Source organism: Marmota flaviventris, chromosome 8 (assembly GCF_047511675.1).
Source record: "Marmota flaviventris isolate mMarFla1 chromosome 8, mMarFla1.hap1, whole genome shotgun sequence".
NCBI lineage: Eukaryota > Metazoa > Chordata > Mammalia > Rodentia > Sciuridae > Marmota > Marmota flaviventris.
In genome coordinates, this window is record NC_092505.1 from 120,123,195 (window position 1) to 120,141,386 (window position 18,192).

At 32.6% G+C, this 18,192-nt stretch overlaps 1 protein-coding gene across 4 annotated transcripts in view; it reads right to left on the reverse strand.

Moving 5' to 3' along the window:
• Window positions 1-4,386: 4,386 nt before the first annotated feature.
• U2surp (U2 snRNP associated SURP domain containing) overlaps window positions 4,387-18,192 on the reverse strand; it is a 49,625-nt gene continuing 35,819 nt past the window's right edge. For all 4 annotated transcript variants that reach the window (XM_071615578.1, XM_027933793.3, XM_027933792.3 and 1 more), the window contains 7 exons: window positions 17,728-17,823; window positions 16,915-16,981; window positions 14,546-14,705; window positions 10,084-10,194; window positions 7,446-7,564; window positions 6,108-6,284; window positions 4,387-4,930 (listed from right to left, as the gene is read on the reverse strand). In XM_071615578.1, coding sequence (XP_071471679.1) covers window positions 4,792-4,930; window positions 6,108-6,284; window positions 7,446-7,564; window positions 10,084-10,194; window positions 14,546-14,705; window positions 16,915-16,981; window positions 17,728-17,823 — 869 coding nt within the window. In that variant the 3' untranslated portion in view covers window positions 4,387-4,791. The remainder of the gene's footprint in view (window positions 4,931-6,107; window positions 6,285-7,445; window positions 7,565-10,083; window positions 10,195-14,545; window positions 14,706-16,914; window positions 16,982-17,727; window positions 17,824-18,192) is intronic.

Sequence of the window (18,192 nt, forward strand, 5' to 3'; positions counted from 1 at the left end):
TAAGTATGGTCATTGATATTAATCCACTACACTTTCAAAATTGGTTTGCACTGAAAGTGTATTTTGCACCCCATGCTATGAAGTGTTAATGTGAAACTACATCATATATAACCATAAGAGAACACAAATCACAAAAGGCTGGGAAAATGGTAAAGAATTTTTAATTCAGTGGTGTGCTGTGTGATCTTACTTTCTAGAGTAATCAAACAGAATGAGGTTATGAGGTATGAGATAGGAAGGAGAATATGGGGAGTCGTTTAATGGGTAGAGTTTCTATATTGCCAAAATGAAGAATATTCTGGAGATTGGCTGCATATCAATGGGAATACACGTAACTCCACTAAACTCACTTAAAAACAGTTAAGATGGTGAAATTTGTTAATAGCATTTTACCGCAATTAAAAATAAAGAGGAACCATTAAAATTTTTTTAATGTGATAATGATGCTGTGGTTTATGTTTTAAAAACAAAACAGAGATACAAACTAACAAGTTGATAGATATATGGATATTTGTTGTAGTAGCCTACTTTTGTATGCATTTTAAATTTTCTTCACTGAAATAAAATAAGCAGAACAAAATAACTTTTTTTTAACAAGGAGAACAAGGAAATGAAATTACCCAAACAACAGAATCATATATCATGAAAATATGTGATTAGAGTTTAGATTTATAAAATGTAACATTTTAGTTTTAACTGATAAATGTGACACCTCACTTTTTCACTTGGAACAGAGCTGCTAAAACTAGACATGGTTTACCAGGCTTTCATTAGAACAACTGTATGGAGAAAATTACATGAACAGTCTAAATTTACTATGAAAACAATGTATTTTATTAAAGTAATTAAAATCCAGAAAACAACAACAAAAGGGAAATTTCACAACCTTTGTTAGCAACTATATAATCTTTATGTAGAAAAACTATAAAGTGACAGTCTGATCTGGAAAGCAGTGCCACAACAACCCTAACCCTTAAGTCAAGGGTAACCAAACTCAGTTGCTATAGAATATTTCAGCAGAGCTGACTTCAACTATATTATGCTTATTTCTCGAAAACTGTCTTTTCTATTATTTCAAATCACCAGATACATAACATTCAAGAGCCTGTTAAAGTGAAAGGATAAAACACAAATACTCCAAGCACAATTACATGTAAAAACAATTGAGGTTATTGAATCTATAGATCTGAAAAACTATACAAATGACCAACTATACACATAATCCATTTACACTGAGGTTCCATGAGGTGGTACTGGAGGAACACGGAGGCACTGATTCTCAACAGTGGAGCAGGCTCACTCTGCACAGCAGTACACTCCCAACCCTTCCGTCTGTCACCACCACACTGCCCCTGGGGGTTTTACTTGTGTATTACTTAAATCCAAACAAGTAGATGATAAAAAAAGAGAAGAGTCAAAAGGATGAGAAACACTCTAAAATCTATTCCAAAACATGCATATGAAAAGAGACCAAGCACTTTGTAAAATTTGAGTTTTTACAGGAATATTTTCCTTTAAATTTAGTGTCTTCACTAGTATCTGCACTGAATTTCATAATTAACTTTTCCATTAAAATGTCACTGAAGAGAAAAAAAAAAGTTTTGTTTTTTTAAATACACAATCTCAGAAACATGGTACTATATTTTTAAAAACAACTTTGCTAAAAGAAATCACACTGTTGTGGTCATCAGACTAGTTTAAGTCACTTTGGCAATATATTTATTTGCTCTTATTTTTAATAATGATTCTTATTTTTAATAATGATAAAACTATTATCATGATCATGTAATTTTTCAGAACTTATATCACCAAGAAGGTAAATGTATACAAAATATTTCTAATAAACCTAAATTTGATCAAAATTTCTTTAAAATATTTTCAAGTGATCAAGAATATTATTAAAGTTTCACACATAAGTCACAGCATTTCCCCCAAGATTCATTAATTGGGATAAAAGATTCTGGGTAAGTTCCTAGAAATGGTCTATAGTAAAGAAAAATTGGGCCAGTGTAAAGTAATTTCTGCAAACTTTAGCAAAAAGGCCAAGACTATTCTGAGCCAAATAAAGAGCATTCTTTCGTATCAGAGATTTTTGTTATGTTAATTCTTTAGTCTCTAACTTTTCAAGATGTTAAAGTTCATAAATTCCCATGTTTACTAATATAACAAGGAATACAAACAATGTCAAGAAAAGATTCACCAACATGATCCTTTTCAATCACTGGTCTCTTTCCAGAAAGAGAGAGACCAACACTTATTTCCTTTCTTTCACCTGGGAGAAGAGAGGAGAGTTACATGGTGTTAACCTGGTAAGAAATCACTGTGTATAAATGGTAGATTTGAGGGTAAAGAATTTAAATGATGCCCTTTGTAAAGATAGACAATAGAGGATTTCCTCTTGTGTGTAGTTGTGGCAGAGGACAGTGACTGTTACATATCTGGAACATGGTCTTTCCTACAACTAGAAGAAAGTGTCTATGCACATTTCAGTCAACCTAGAGACATTTGGCTATGCACTATATGTTCTATAGTTCCAAACTGATAAACGATAAGCTATTATAAAAATATGGTAGGATAGCTTCCTCCCACAATTCACCAACTTCTGATCCTATTCAACTTTCACAGAATTTACAGGGAATTTAACAAGCTTACTCTAGATATTTCTTTATAAAGTAAAATTGGAACTAACCTATCTTACTATTTGCAATTTAAGAAAACAAAATCCAATAAACACATTAACAAATTTCACCACATATATTCTACTAGGCCTAAGCAATCCCCCTTAACCAAAAGTAAGCCAGTTTTATCCACTGCAAAGACAAACTACAATAGTTTTATCGAGATGTATATAAAGAAAACTGCTGAATTCCTTTGCACTAGGAAAAATTACCAATAAGCACCCCAAACCACTACTCACTCCTCCTTCTCCAGGGTTTGTTTTGTTTTTAGAGCAAGAGGAAAATAAGCATTCCTTGCAACTTAACTGAAAAAATGATATCATGACCATGTCTAAGCCTATACAAGATAACAGTGAATGGGGAATGCCAAAATCACCAGCAATTCAACACTAGTAATGTTTTTGCAAAGAAAGGTAGATTATATAAAAATTACATTCTTCCAGGCAACGATCGGGGGAATAAATGGTTACTTTAAAATAATGACATTTATAGGTTTTTAAATACCAGCATCAAATGTTCACATTAATTATTCTGAACAACTTTTAGAAATTAACGTTTCCTAACAAAATGGATAAACAAAAAAGAGTGAACAATAAGGAAATAACTTCCAAGTAATACTTGCATGCTAAGACCAGTATATAAAATAACCTGATAGATTGGCTCATTTCCAAAGCTCTTGTAGATTTGCCCAGTTTGGACATAGTATGCCTCACTGCTCAACTAACAAGTTTCTTCCCAAAACATGGACACAAAGTATCTTATTTTTTGACACAGCAAGACTAAGCACAAAGTTGAAAAGATTTTTTTTTTTATATAAGCAAGGGAAATCAAAACAATCCATTATTATAATAGCTTTCTACTTTCTCTGTTAAAGAGAAAAAAACATCAAACCACTATGTAAAATGCCTAAATGAAAAACTGAAAGCAAGATTGACAAATAATAGTGTCAGTTCAAGTCTATGTAACCCTTTATTACATTATATTTATAGTAACATTATGGTCAACACTACACAAGTTTTTTCTTCTTCTCAGACTACAGGGATTTTATTCTCATTTATAATAGATAATGAGAATGGTTTTTGCACCTTGAATTTACAAACCATTGGATGTTAAATTTCCTGAAAACCATTGTATTTTTAAATTTTACTTATAGCTACACCTAAAGCCAAACTTTCTTTTTAAAAATTAAGATGTTTTAAACATAAATTTATAGAAATATTCTGATACCGGTGTTTGAAAGACAGCTCACAGAAGATTATAAAAGGGCAACTATCATACGAAAGAATTCTATGGTCAAATCTTGTTAGAAAATTTCTTTTATAAATAAACTTTTTCCATGATAGAAGACAAAAATCAAGAGATTTCATTTTCTCCTAAAAATAAGTAGTTGCTCAAGACATGGGTTGAGTGTATTCAAATAATATTGCTTATTTGAAAAAAGAAAAATGTTTAAGTCAAGCATTCCATTCTCTGGGTATTGGAATTATCCAAGAGAACCTTACTGAAGAAAACTAGTCAGCAAACCTACCAATAGTAGTTTCAGGTCCCTTAATTTTGATATTCATCTTAGTAAATATAAAACTTCAGCTACTTGAACACTGGAACCTGTAAAGTGCATTAAAGGGTATAAGAAACACAACATTAATGCCAAATTCACTTTGTAGGAATTCAAGGGACTTGATATCACCAACTGGGCAAAAAAACAACATTATACTTTTCTATTCAGATTTTATTTGAAATCTAATTCAAATTGTCAAAGCTACAAAAGGGGGGAAGACATCTGTATTATTTTTGCTAAGTCACAACATCCTAAAACAAAATACTACTACTGCCAGCAGATCCGTTATACACATTTCTGATGAAATTCATTAGCACAATAAAAATTTCATCTTCAGAAACAGCCACAATGAAAGTAATTTATACAATATAAAACAATGACAGGTCTACAGATGCAGTTACTCATGAGTTTACACATGCATTCACAAACAAACAAAAAAAACCCAGGAATGCTCTTTCATTTGATTTTTTTTGTTTTGTTTTTTTAAAAAACAGACCATTCAGGCACAAAACAAAATCGCATTTCCAATAAGTGACAGCATCTTAAAAACATATGTCAGTGTTTGTTTTTCTTTGACTTTTTATGAGACCTGTGTGGAGATCGGGACTGGGATCTGGATTTCTTCCCTGATTTTTTAGGGGATCTAGATCGTGATCGCCTAGACCTTTTAGGTGTCCTTGACCCAGATGGTGATCTAAGGAAACAAAAAAACAAAAACAAAAAAACAAAACAACAACAAAAAACCACAATTTATCATGTGATCAAAACTGCTTATCCATAAATTGTTTAAAATGATCTTTAAGAGAGCACAATGAAAGTCACTAAAATAAGACTGTGAACTTCTCAAGTTTATATTTTGCCCAGTGTGTGTATAGGCCACACACACACACACACACACACACACACACACACACACAATTTTGTAGTTACTATGCAATTCATCAATGATCATCAGTTAAGCACCTATTTGTAAAGAAAGATTTCTATGTTCCCTACCCCTGCTCTACTGAATCTAAATCTCTAGAGGCAGGGACTGAATTTGCATTTTTAACAAGCTCACCGTTAACCAATGATGTCAAAATTTAAACCTCTAATCTACAAGGTAACTTTCAAAATGGCACCTAAGATTAGTCACAAAACACAGCAGCTTTGCAACCTATCATCTTGAGGGAAAAAACACTTCAAATTACTACAATATGGTTCAAGGGCATCATCTGAGAGCATAATTTTGTTAAGTGTTATTTATGAAGATTTTCAAAATGAAGAAATATACAAGTACACATATATACATATATACATACTGTAAGAGAACCCTATTGAAAGATTTTACTAATAGTTACAATAATAAAATGTTAGTATATAAAGCAGTTTTAGCTCTCGGAAAAAATCTATAATACCAAATAAATAAAACATTTTTGAACCACTTTTAGTTCTATGAAGTAAAAGGAATAAAGAATATAAAATACTAAATTACATACTGAAGAAATGGTATAAATGGTATTTATTTCCACAAATCTCTACCCACGAACTTGTTAAAAATATCCTATGGGGGGGTGCATTTTTCTTTCAGCTTTGACATAATCTGAGAATATTCTACAGAAACTAAAGAGCAAAATGAAAAGTAAAGCAACTACCCCCGTGCCACAGGAAGCATTGGATACATCGAAAATTCTCAGCTGGTCTTTAACTTGTTGGGAGCCTTCTTGTACTTTAGTCATGAGAGCCTGGGGTAGGGGTGTGGGTAATAACAACCTAAAATGAAACTGTTATCTCTCTTTTAAAACTCTGCCAACCAAATTATGTTCAAAAGCTGGTAGAATAATAAGGATACTGGTATTTAAAATATTGTAAAAAATGGCTTGCATATTTACCTTTTGGCTTTTTTGCTAACATCCCTAGGAGAATCTTTGTGAGATGACCTGGACCGGGAGCTTTCTTTATGAGATCTTTCTGAACGCTCTGAACGCTCCGATTTTGGTGATGGGGATTTCACTCGTCTACCACTGCTACTGCGAGATGGGCTGGGGGATGTACTATGTCGCCTTTTCCTATGGAACAAAGCCCCAAAACATTTCATGAGTAAGCAAAGGATTAGGTATGTGTTTTTCTTTTATTAGATTGACAAATTAATTCCTACCAGTTTACACCACTGTTAATATTATTTTCTATAACACTCAAAAGTTCTTTGTAACTAGAACAAACAAGTCTTAAAATAGATTGATCGAGAGAAAACTAAATTCAGCTAAACTAAATTTTCTTTTGCTCTAAGACAGATTACTGAGACAATCAACAAAATTAATTAAGTTTCTAGATTAGATAACAGTGAGGTTTTCTTTAACGTGATTTTTCTGATCTGATACTTTTATTGAGATTAAATGAATATGGTTAAGATAACATGGCATCCTATTGTCCAATTATTCTTAAATGATTGGAATCAAGAGTGGAAAAGGAAAAATAAAGCAGAAGTAGAAATATTTTAACATTTGGGGGATGTAGAAGGGAACCTAGAAATTCTTTATTCTTTCAACTTCTGTAAATCTGAAATTATGTCAAATAATATCACAAAAAGTGACAGATTTTTGTTACCAAAACAATTAGCGTTACCTGAAGTAACTCTAGAATGGGTGAGCCAAAATTTATTTGCAATTATTTGGTTTTGTTTTTTTTTTTTTATTTGAAAAACCTCAATTCTGTCGACTAAAGCAATGTTCCTTCCTAGGAGACTTAGGAACTATGATAGTAAGAAATAAAAACTGAAAGAGAAATGCTTAGAATGAAGACTTAAAGCAAGAAGCAAGTCCCTGTGGCCTATGTACACAATCTCCTTTCAAAGTAAGACTGAGACAGGTTTACAGGTAGCAGCCTCAGCACAGAAACCAGAAAAAAATTCTTATAGCGGAGGTAAAAAGGAATATCTAGCAAGCTGTTCTGTTATTTAAGCTTCATGTTTGATACCTAATACTGTAACTGAATACTTGCACTCAACTAAGGCTAAGGCTACCATAAGATACATGTAAAGGGAAGATGCCCTACTTAGTTAAAACCAAGCAGCAATTGTCTACTCCATTTTTTCAGCTAACTCTGCCTCCTACAGATAGGAGTCAACAAGTTTATTGTAAAACACACTTCCAGTTTGTTGGTATCAATAATGAGAATATTATAAAATCAAAAATTATTGCAAAACCAGTATACACATCAGGATGTTATACCTTTCTTTCCTTGTTGGAGTACACTCATCTTTTTCCTTCTTGTCTTTGGATCTAGATTCCAACTTTTCTTTATCCTTCTTATCTCTTTCTCGTTCTCTTTCTAATTCTTTCTCTTTCTCCTGTTTTGTTTTTATAAAGAAAATATTTAGTTGCTTAAAAAAATTAATCAAGGTTAATCACTTTTATGTAACAATATTTTCTCATTTAGGAAACATTTTTTAACATCATTACTTAAGATACAATATCATTTTCAAAAAAATCTACCATTCCAGGAAAACTAGTTCTTGTACTGAATAATAATTACCATTATAACAATAATGACATTATAATGATAATAATAATAGCAGCTACATATTTACTTAGTGCTTACCATAGCCCAAGTCCTGTACTGAACATTTTTCCATATACCATTTCATGTAATCCTTTACAAGACCCCTAGGATCAGTAATATCACCATCAGTCTAGAGATGAAAACTGAGACTTGGAAAGATCAAGTACAATGTCTATAGTCACACTGAATGGTCAAGTCAGGGTTTTAGTTCAAGCTTTACAGTCAGATCTTGTCCTACTTCCTAATCCCACGTACCCACCGCCCAACTCAAAAAAAAAAAAAAAAATCAGAAAAAGCTAGCAATGCACTAAACTTTCCATCACAGATCACAATTAGTAAAAAGTAATTCTTCTAACTGCGCAGCAGGTTGATTTAATCAAGGAGTTCTTACTAAAGGAAAAAGGTGAAAAGAGGAAAATGGCTATTCGTAATAATCTTCCACCAAAATTTTATTACTGAGAAACAAATACCAGCTATAATAGAAACTTTAAGTGCTAATTTACAAAAATAAACTGACTACATAATGATACAATTATGTACACCAGAAAATAGTTTCTTTGCTCATGTCACTTGAAATTCTGATTTGTACTGATAACAGTATAAACAAATGAGTGGTTACAGACAAAAAATCCAGATAACTTGGTTCTTCAACAAGAATTCCTCTATGATATGTATCAAAAATGCTATTTGATGGCTGACAATTACAATTTTTAAGAAGTTATAGAAGCCTATACCAGATGTTGGAAAACTTTTTGTGTAATGTCAGATAGTAAATATTTTGTTTTTGTGGGCCACATACAGTCTTTGTCACAAGTGCTCAACTCTTGTCACTGCAGCATAAAAGCCACCATAAACAATACACAGTGAATGGGCATGGCAGTGTTCTAATAAAATTCAACCTACAAAATCAGGCATAGTCTACTGATCCTCAGCGCATGCCTTCACAAAACACAAGCTTGTCTACAACTACAGTCATGGAATGTAAGGGGATTAAAGTGGTCATACATGTATTACCCATTTTAAACTTGCTACCATTAGGATTAGTGAGGACCAGAAGGTTTCTTTGCAGATAAATAATCTATCACCATTCCAAAGGAACTCAGAGGGTAAAGATTACTAGCATCTTTTAAAAAAAAATCTCATTCATATTTTTACAAATACAACATACAAAGTACAAATTTTACAAGTGGTGCTGAGGAGATCTTTAGGAAATATTCTCGTGATTGAAATGCCTACTATATGGAAACCATACTACAGTTAAACTACTTACAATGTTTCACAAATTCTAATTCAATAATAAAGCATAATAATAGTAGCTATCATCTAACAATCTTGCAGAATTGGAAACATCACACCAGTTTCACAGAAAAGCCAGGTGCACATCAGAGAGTAGCACTAGGATTCCACAGGTCTGTGCAGCACCTCAGTCCCTTTACTGGACTGCTCCCCATTGTTGGTTCTACAAATGAATCATTTCAAGTTCCCTTCTATAACTTTTTCCTATTTCTCTGTTTTTATTTCTATGATTACCATTATTACATTATTATTTTGCAGACAATCAAAATATAGGCTAAAATAGCACCTCCACCAAAATTCCTGAGTTTCTTCAACAATTACCATGTGGGACTGCTACTTCTAGAAGTCTCTGCCTATTCCTACACATTTTTTTATGTGCAAAAATACAAAGTCCCTCAAAGACTTGGAATTCTGGGGTTGGGGTTGGAGTTGTGGCTCAGTGGTAGAGCACTTGCCTAGCATGTATGAGGCACTGGGTTCAATTCTTAGCACTGCATATAAATAAATGAATAAAATAAAGGTCCATCAATGTCTTAAAAAAAAAAAAAAATCAAAAAAAATTTTAAAAACATGGAATTCACTGATGAGCCATTCTCTACCATTTACAGAAGTCCTAAAACAGCTTCCTGACACTAAAATTTCTCAAACCCTGTTTGCATCTGTATCTCGGTGCCAGTTTTCAGGGTAGCGGTTGTCTCACTGTCATAAACTTCTTCCTGTAAGGTTCTTTCAGTTTTGAAAGCATGCTCTTACTAGGATTAATCTTGTAGTCCACAGGTTGTACCCTGAATAAAATAGTATGCTGTTGCCTTAAGACCTCTTTTCCAAGTTGAAACGATTTTAAAATACTGAAACTCACATGCTTCTAACTGTCCACCAGTATACAACATTTATACATCAAAGGATATAAATGGAAATATACTTTCGTTAAGTATCCAATATACTAATATTCTAAGACATCAAATAAGTAATTTTGGAAATCATATATTATTAAACATATTTATTCCTTACTCGTTGAAGAAGTTTATCTCTGTAGTGTTCTACTTGCTCTTGGAAACTTTGGCCTGGTTTTTTAGGTCTTTTTCCAGACTCTAATTCATCCTGAAACTTCATAACTTTGAGCTGTGAAATAAAACATTTTTAAAATAAGTATTTTCAATTACTTATAGTTTCTTAAGAACCATTTTGCTCTCCTCTACAGTAAAGTGATATCTGATTAGCAATCAGTCAAAATATAACCTAAACATAAAACTGTCTTATCTGAAGGCCACTTGTCAGACAAGCCCATCCACACAGAATCCAAGTAATCAGACATCAGGTCACATGCTCTCTACACAGCCATGAGATTACTCAAAAAACCACATGCTTCATACCCTTAAGAACTTATTCTCTCAACACAATTATGAATTGGGATCTGGTTCCCCAAATTAGAAAGGCAAGGAAACTGGAGGAAAGCATACTGCCAGGAAGATATGTGTCAACAGAAAATAGATTAAAACACACACACACCCACCCACAAAGGCAGTATTCTGGTTAAAGTTGATGTTAGACCAAACAAAGAGCTGCACAGTCTGAAGATTTACTCTATTTCTAGTACAATATAATCACTGAATATCAATGTACAAAGAAAATATTAAAGTCATATTTAGAATGTACTTTTTAAGACAATACTGATTTTTTTAAAAAAAATCAGAAAATGTTTTAATTCCATATCTTATAACTTATCCTTTAGAATGTCCACATAAAACCTATTTATACAAGAATATTCACTGCAACAATATTTGTAAAACTAAATCACCTACATGTTCAGATAGAGATTTCTGGCTAACTACACACAAACACACCAAAAAATCTGCAATAGTAACCAGAGAACATATACAAAAAACTGGTAAAATCAGTTACAGGGAGAAAAAGAATGGAATAGGTGAGATTAATTTCATTTTATTCTAGAGATTTAAGTATTTTAATATTTTTTACTACTACATAAAAAAATACTAAAATGAATAAACTCATCATGTATTTTGAACTTGAAGATTTCACAAAACAGCTAAAATAAAAACTATCTGGAGGCTTAAAGGAGCTTAAATCATCCAAGAAATTTCCAAGGACAGATACTTTCTTCTTGGACTAATGGAGAGCAAATAAGGTAAAGATCATGAGGACTTTGCGATTGTCGGAAATTGAGGTGGGAAGTACACGGATCCTAGATGAATCCACCCTGTAAAGTCCCAAACCTGTCCAATCCAGTTTTACTCAATGAGATGGGGAATGCATTCTTGTCTAATGGAATTACCAGAGGTTAACATCTAATCCTGCTTTATTTAGACATTGATATGTCCTTTAAATGGGCTATGTGCTGCTACACATTTTATTTATATTGGAAAAACAAGGTCTCATTTGTTTTAGGCTTTCTACCCCCACTCGTCATTACAAATAAGACTTTCCAATAAAATGGAAACAAGATATAATTTCTTCCCAGTCCAAAATTAAAGTGGTATTTTCATGATTTTTTGAACTTGATGAATGTTTTTAATAAGTTCTCTAATTTTTTCCATTTTACTACCTAATTTCACTTTTGTACATAGTAAGGGTTTTATAATTGGAGTTTTAAGGTCCTCTCCTCTTCCTTTTAAAATCTTACAATTCTTTGCACTTTTTTCAAATTTTAATGATTATTACATCTTAAAAGACAGTTTTAGGCTTTCCACCCCCAGTAAGATATAAGTTTAGATTGTAAGATGGGGGTGCACAGCAATATAAATGGCTGATCTCATCACTGTATGCAGCCTTGACCAGAATAAATCAAAATATGTTTTGCAAATCAGAATTAAGTATCCAAAGGGCAAAAAACCAGACTGAGTGTCATTTATGGGAAAGGAGGACTTCCTAGACAATCTTTTAAAAATATCATTATAAAATTCCAATTTAGGGGCTGGAGTTGTGGCTCAGCAGTGGAGCGCTTGCTTCTTACATGTGAGGCGCTGGGTTCGATCCTCAGTACCACATAAAAATAAATAAACAAAGGTATTGTGTCCATCTACAACTTAAAAAAAAATATTTAAAAAAAAATTCCAACTTAGGTTTTTGCTGATACAGTCTACCTCTGGCTTAATCAAAAGTCCAACGTAAAAGAAAGTAGCCCACACAATGGCTTGTTGCCTTGGGATAATGACCAGGTATCACCTTCCTACTCAACTACTCATTCTTTCCTTAGGGACCAGGTTAGAAAGTGATCTTTCTCCTTCAATAATACAGAAGATCCTTCACTTGGCTCCCAGTCCAGTATTCTTTTCCAACTCCTATGGCAGAAGTAGGGACAGTGGAATAGGAAAAGGCAATGCTACTTAGGTACTACTCTATGGTATCTGAAAAATTAAGAATCTGTTCCTGGTCAACACTACAATATCATATCCACCAAGGTGAAACTTTATTCCATGTGATTAAATCTTTATTGCATGTGACTAAATCTCAGTACTAGCAAACAAGGGAGAAGAATAAGATAATTAGATAATGCTAAGGACTTGGTTCCAAATCAAAATCCCATGAGTCAATTGTGAAAGGTAGATACCATGAGAGCAGGAAAAACAGCCACTGAATATTTAACAAAGGGAGAAGCCAGACTACAACAGAACACACAAAGCATGGAAAGGTATACTCTTAAGTATGTACATGGGTGTGTGCATGCACACATGTATATCCCACACGTATATATGCATATAATGTAGAAATAATGTTCATAAAATCCAGCTAAGTTAAGAAAAAGCTAAATTATACAGCTTTCTTCTCTTTATGTTAAGAAGCAAATAGAACATTTTAAACTAATTTTAAATAGTCTATTTTGGCGTTTATAAGGGGTAACTTAAATTATCAAGAAAATCTATTTTATTGAACTCAATCTCTACTTGTATTTTAACAGTTTTATTATATCAGTTAGGCAAAGCCTCTCAGTAAAATAGAAGGAGGACTGAGAGTTAGGAAGGGGCATGTGCTCATCAAAAAAGGTCCAACCCCTAACTGTGAAACATTGAAACTGGGCTAAATAATGTCTGAGTTGCTTTGTGGCTTGGAGCTTATATTAGTCTGTCTCTAGTTTTTGATCATCTAGACTCCAATACATATTGTGCCACTATTACATGGGTGGTTTAGACAAGTTATTTAAAATCTATCTCCATTTACTCACTTGCCAAATAAAGAGAACAGTATTTCCCTCATAAGGTTTTTGCAGAGATTGACTGTGCAGCAATCAGCACAGTATTTAATGATATTCAGTGTTAGCTGTGTTTGAATTTGCTGTTAGCACCAAGTTTAACATTTGACTAATTTAATGCTTTCCACTAATGACTTATTTTTAACTTTTTTAAACCTATACCACCCAGTGGTACTTAATTGCTTATCTTCTTATAAATAATTCTATATACTTTTTTAAAAAAGAAAAAGGTCCAACCTATGTTTGTTCACTGATATACATTGTCTATTTCTAAAAAATTAAATTATTAGTAAGAGGAATAAGGCTGGCATGAAGTAAATATTCAAAAAACTGTTAAGTGAATGGACTTAACACTCTTCTTATGTTCTAGACTGACCACTGCTGTTATTTGCTAGAAATGTTTCATTACCTTGATGCATTAAAAAAAAAAATCTTTCTTTCTCTGACATGTCTGAATAGCTTTGATTTTAAAAGGACATTTTAAAAAAAGGAGATGGAAGAATGGAGGGAAAGTTCATGAAATGGTCTGGGCTCTCCTATATATCTTTCTCCTCTTAATGTTATGACCCACTCAATGTCTACTCTTTGCCCAGTCATTAAAAGTAGACATATTTTAGTCCCTTACAATAAAATGTAAATATCACCTGAGTGTGCCAGAAAATATTTTATCATTCCCTAGTTACATACTGCATACATTCAAAACGTAATGAATTTCCTACATGATTAAATATAATCTATTAATTAGAATTTATTTCTTCAGAGGCTCTCTTATGTGCCTGCCATATTCTAGAGATAAAACAAAAAGGAAAGACATTAATCAATGAAGTAAGGCAGCAAACAAAATACATGCACACCCCACAACACATGTAAAATTATACAGAGATAAACAAAAGGAACAGGGCTGGGGTTGTGGTTCAGTGACAGAGTGCTTGCTTAGCACATGTGAGGCACTGGGTTCGATCCTCCTGCACCACATTAAAAAAAAAAAATAGATAAATAAATAAGGGTGCTGTGTCCATCTACAACTAAAATAATAATTTTAAAAAATTAAAAAATAGAAGGAATAGAGTCCACAAGAGAAGAAAAGGCTATTATGAGGGAAGGGATGCTTAAACTAAGAGACCTGAGAGGCTCAAAAAAAATGGAGGCTTCTAAGCAGAGAGGGGAAATGGTATGTACCCACATATGCTGTCAAGAGAGAGTTGAACCTGACGGAGAAGGTGAAAAGCCAATGGAGTATAGCTTCAGTGTCACTGCCATACTAACCTCAATCTCACGAAGCTTAGCTCGTTTTTCCTCACTCATTTCAGAGTATTTAGAGAACTTGGACTCGGTCATTTCTTCTTTGATTGGATTAGAGTACAAGTGATGCTCTTCAGATTTGGAACTTTGGGTATCATCTTCATCTTCACTTTCTTCTTCTTGACTTTGGAAATAAGTAGAATACATGGTACGTCAAGACATCAAAAAAAGGTTACATTTTACAGACTGGAAATTTTATTTTTCACTGTCATAGAGCCTAAATAACATTAGCAAAATATATGAGGACAATTCATCCCTAAAACATTTCTTGTAAAATATCTGAGTAAATAATATTTTATAGACAATTTTGTAAAACTCATTTTCTCCACAGAATAAGTTTGAGCTTCAACATGACACTTTTAATAAATTTTGCTTATGTTAATGACATCTGTGTGCCTTTCATTCTGCAAAAAATTTTCTTTGCAATAGTTAACATTTAAATATAAATTTAAAAATATACAAAGGGCTGGGAATGTAACTCAGTACTTATCTAGCATTTGTGAGGCCCCAGTTCAATCCCCAGTACTATAAAAAGAAAAAAGAGGGGAAAAAAAAAAAAAAAGAGCTATGCTACTTGGATAACTTTAAATATATACATATTTTCAAATTGCTAATATAATTTTTCAAGGCCTGAGCAGTTGTTTTAATTGATTTTGGCCTTAGCCCTCAGTTAATAGTTCCAGGTTCAGTTCTCATCACAGCTTCTTTTGCACTTCTTTTAAAGAAAAGGGAAGTTCAAAATTAAAATGTAGAATTCATTACAAATGAAATTCTTTTAGGAATTCTTCTTCCAAGTCTTAATAGGCTATATTTTTGTTAAAATCACATTTCTCCCACAAATGCAATAATCACTAGCTTCAAAAAGCAGCTCTAAGTTAAAAGGCATTTTGGATTCAGCCACTAGAGAGTAGTAGTGAGGCATAAGAGAATTTCAAGAATCAGAAAGTTCTTTATGTGATTTTTTTCCCTCACTTTCATACTTATTTTTATATTATCAAGATTTATTTGGAGTTCCTAAAAAAAAAATCAAAAGTATAAATTATTCTTATTCATGCTATCAGTGAATCATTTCAACATCAATACTAAAAGACAGTCATATTCCAAACATTAACACAAATAACAACTTTATGTCAAGAAAGAAAAAATTCCCAATACCTTTAGAAATAAAACCTACTTCACAATATATTCGAATTCTTTGAGTTCTCTGATGGCTTTCCTATCTTTCCTGCCTTCTAAATTAATTATTTTGAGTACAATACACATTTTAAAGCAGTGACTTCAAGTTCATGAGATGTGACTAATGATAGGATCATGGACATTAAAGAGTTAAAGATAATCACTGTTTTAAAGCAAACTGAATTAAACCAGACTCCTAAACTCCTCAACCTCAGACAGCTATTTCCATTAGCAAGCCACATCTCTATTTTGTAAATACTTTTATCATAATCATTGCTGACCTATTCTGATCACACCATTTCTGGAAAGACATCACTGTGACAAGTTTTTCTCATCATATCAATCTGTGTTTCTACAACTGAGTGATCATACTTCCTTAACAATCTAAAGACCCATTTATGAAATCCACATAAATTTCTGCGTTATGCTAGGACAAAAAGGAATTTTCCCGTTCCTTCTTCCATTTGGGAATAATAAAAAAATCACAGAGATAATTTTTAAAATAAAGCCTCTGTTTTACATTCTTGATGCCACCTCTTCCTACTTAAAAATCTATTTCCTTTGCAATGATTTTTTTTTTAATGTTCAACGCCCCCTACAAAGTACAAATACAATCTTGCAGGAGAATCTGGGAACAGAGATTCCTATAATCACGTATTGTCAAATGCAAAAACAATTTTGGAGTAATTACCAAAAAACAAAATCAAGAATATAATTTCTCTATGCTGCGAAGAAAAGGTTGTACTTCTTTTATTCATTCTTAGTTCAGCTGAAGTGTTACATTTAAATAACAGAAAAGAAGCTCCCACTCACATTTTTTAAATAATTTTTGTGGATTTTCACAAAAAATTAAAAAATCACTTTTTTGTAGATTTGGTAACAAAGATTTGAAACAAATGTAGTCAGTCATTTAGTAATTACCAAGTGAGAATGTACAATCTATCACAGAAAATAAACTCAAAAGCAAAGTGAAACAAGATACATGAATAGAAACCAAATCTCTTTATTCAATAGAAAAACTATGAACAACTAAAAACAACCCTCTCACAGGTGCTTTTAAGAGTGAAGTTTTCCTCTTCACTATTACTTCAACCATTAAGGAAAAAAAAGGAGTGTATATGCACTGGAAACAGTATATTTGAAACTTAGATTCTTACTTTTGATTTTCTTCTTCTTCTGATTCTTCGTGCTGGTCAAATAACTCCCACTTAGAAGTTGTTACAGCTACACGAAAAGTAAAGAGGATATAATATCACAAGGTAAATTAGCATTTTTTCAGCTGCTGCCTAAGAACTGAATGTTTATACTATAGAAGTTTTTAATCTGTTTATGTATTCTTTGAACAGCCAATTCTATGTAAAATCTCTTCCCTAACACCTACAATTTTACTCAAACTCAAAACTGATAAAAAATGTGTCATTCTTCTTTCTGTGCTAGATGGTAACATCTATCAATTAAGAGCTAGGTCCAAACTGCATCTAATAATAAGCATTATGATTTTTTCTGAAATTGACCTCTCAAACAGACAGCTTCCCATCTACACTTTCTACTGAAATGCCTTAACCTTAAAAGTTTGGGGTATTTCTCTGATTACTCTCAATGCCTCCCAACTGAAGAATCTAAGAATCTAAGAAATTATTACTAGAGTAACAGCAACCACAATAAAAGCTCACACTATACATAAAATGTGGTTAACACTGGATCTTTAGAATGAATCATGTTATAAAACATAAAAGGAAAATACACACATACAAACGTATCAATGATTAACTTATAAGAACTCAATTTAAAAATTTTTTTTTAGTTGTAATTGGACACAATACCTTTATTTTTTTTTATTTATTTATTTTTATGTGGTACTGCGGATGGAACCCAGAGCACATGCGAGGCAAATGCTCTACCACTGAGCCACAACCTCAGCCCAAGAACTCATTTTTTTGAAGCTTGATATTTGCTATACCTTTACTCACCTTGTGCTTCCAATTCAGATTCATCTACAGCTTCCCATTTTGACGGGGCAACTTTAAATATAGGCTCATTCTTCTTTGAGTCTTCAGTTGCATCCACTAATGGAAAAAGAAGAACTATTAATTCTCACTACTAGGGGATGATCCAAGCTACTGCATTCAGGAATATTTACTCAATTATTAAAAAACAAAGTAAAACAAGGCCACACATGGAAAAATATTGATATTATCAAGAACAAGGATGCTTCTGAGGTCCAAGTTTTTAACATTATACAGAACCCCACCCCATCCCCATCTATGAGGGACACACTCCAAGACCCTAGTGGATACCTGAAACCAGACAGGCACTAAACTCCTTATATACTGTACTTCTCCATATATACATATCTATAATAAAGTTCAATTTATAAATTAGGCACAGTAAAAGAGTAACAAAAACAATCGTACAGTAGAATAATCAAAACACTA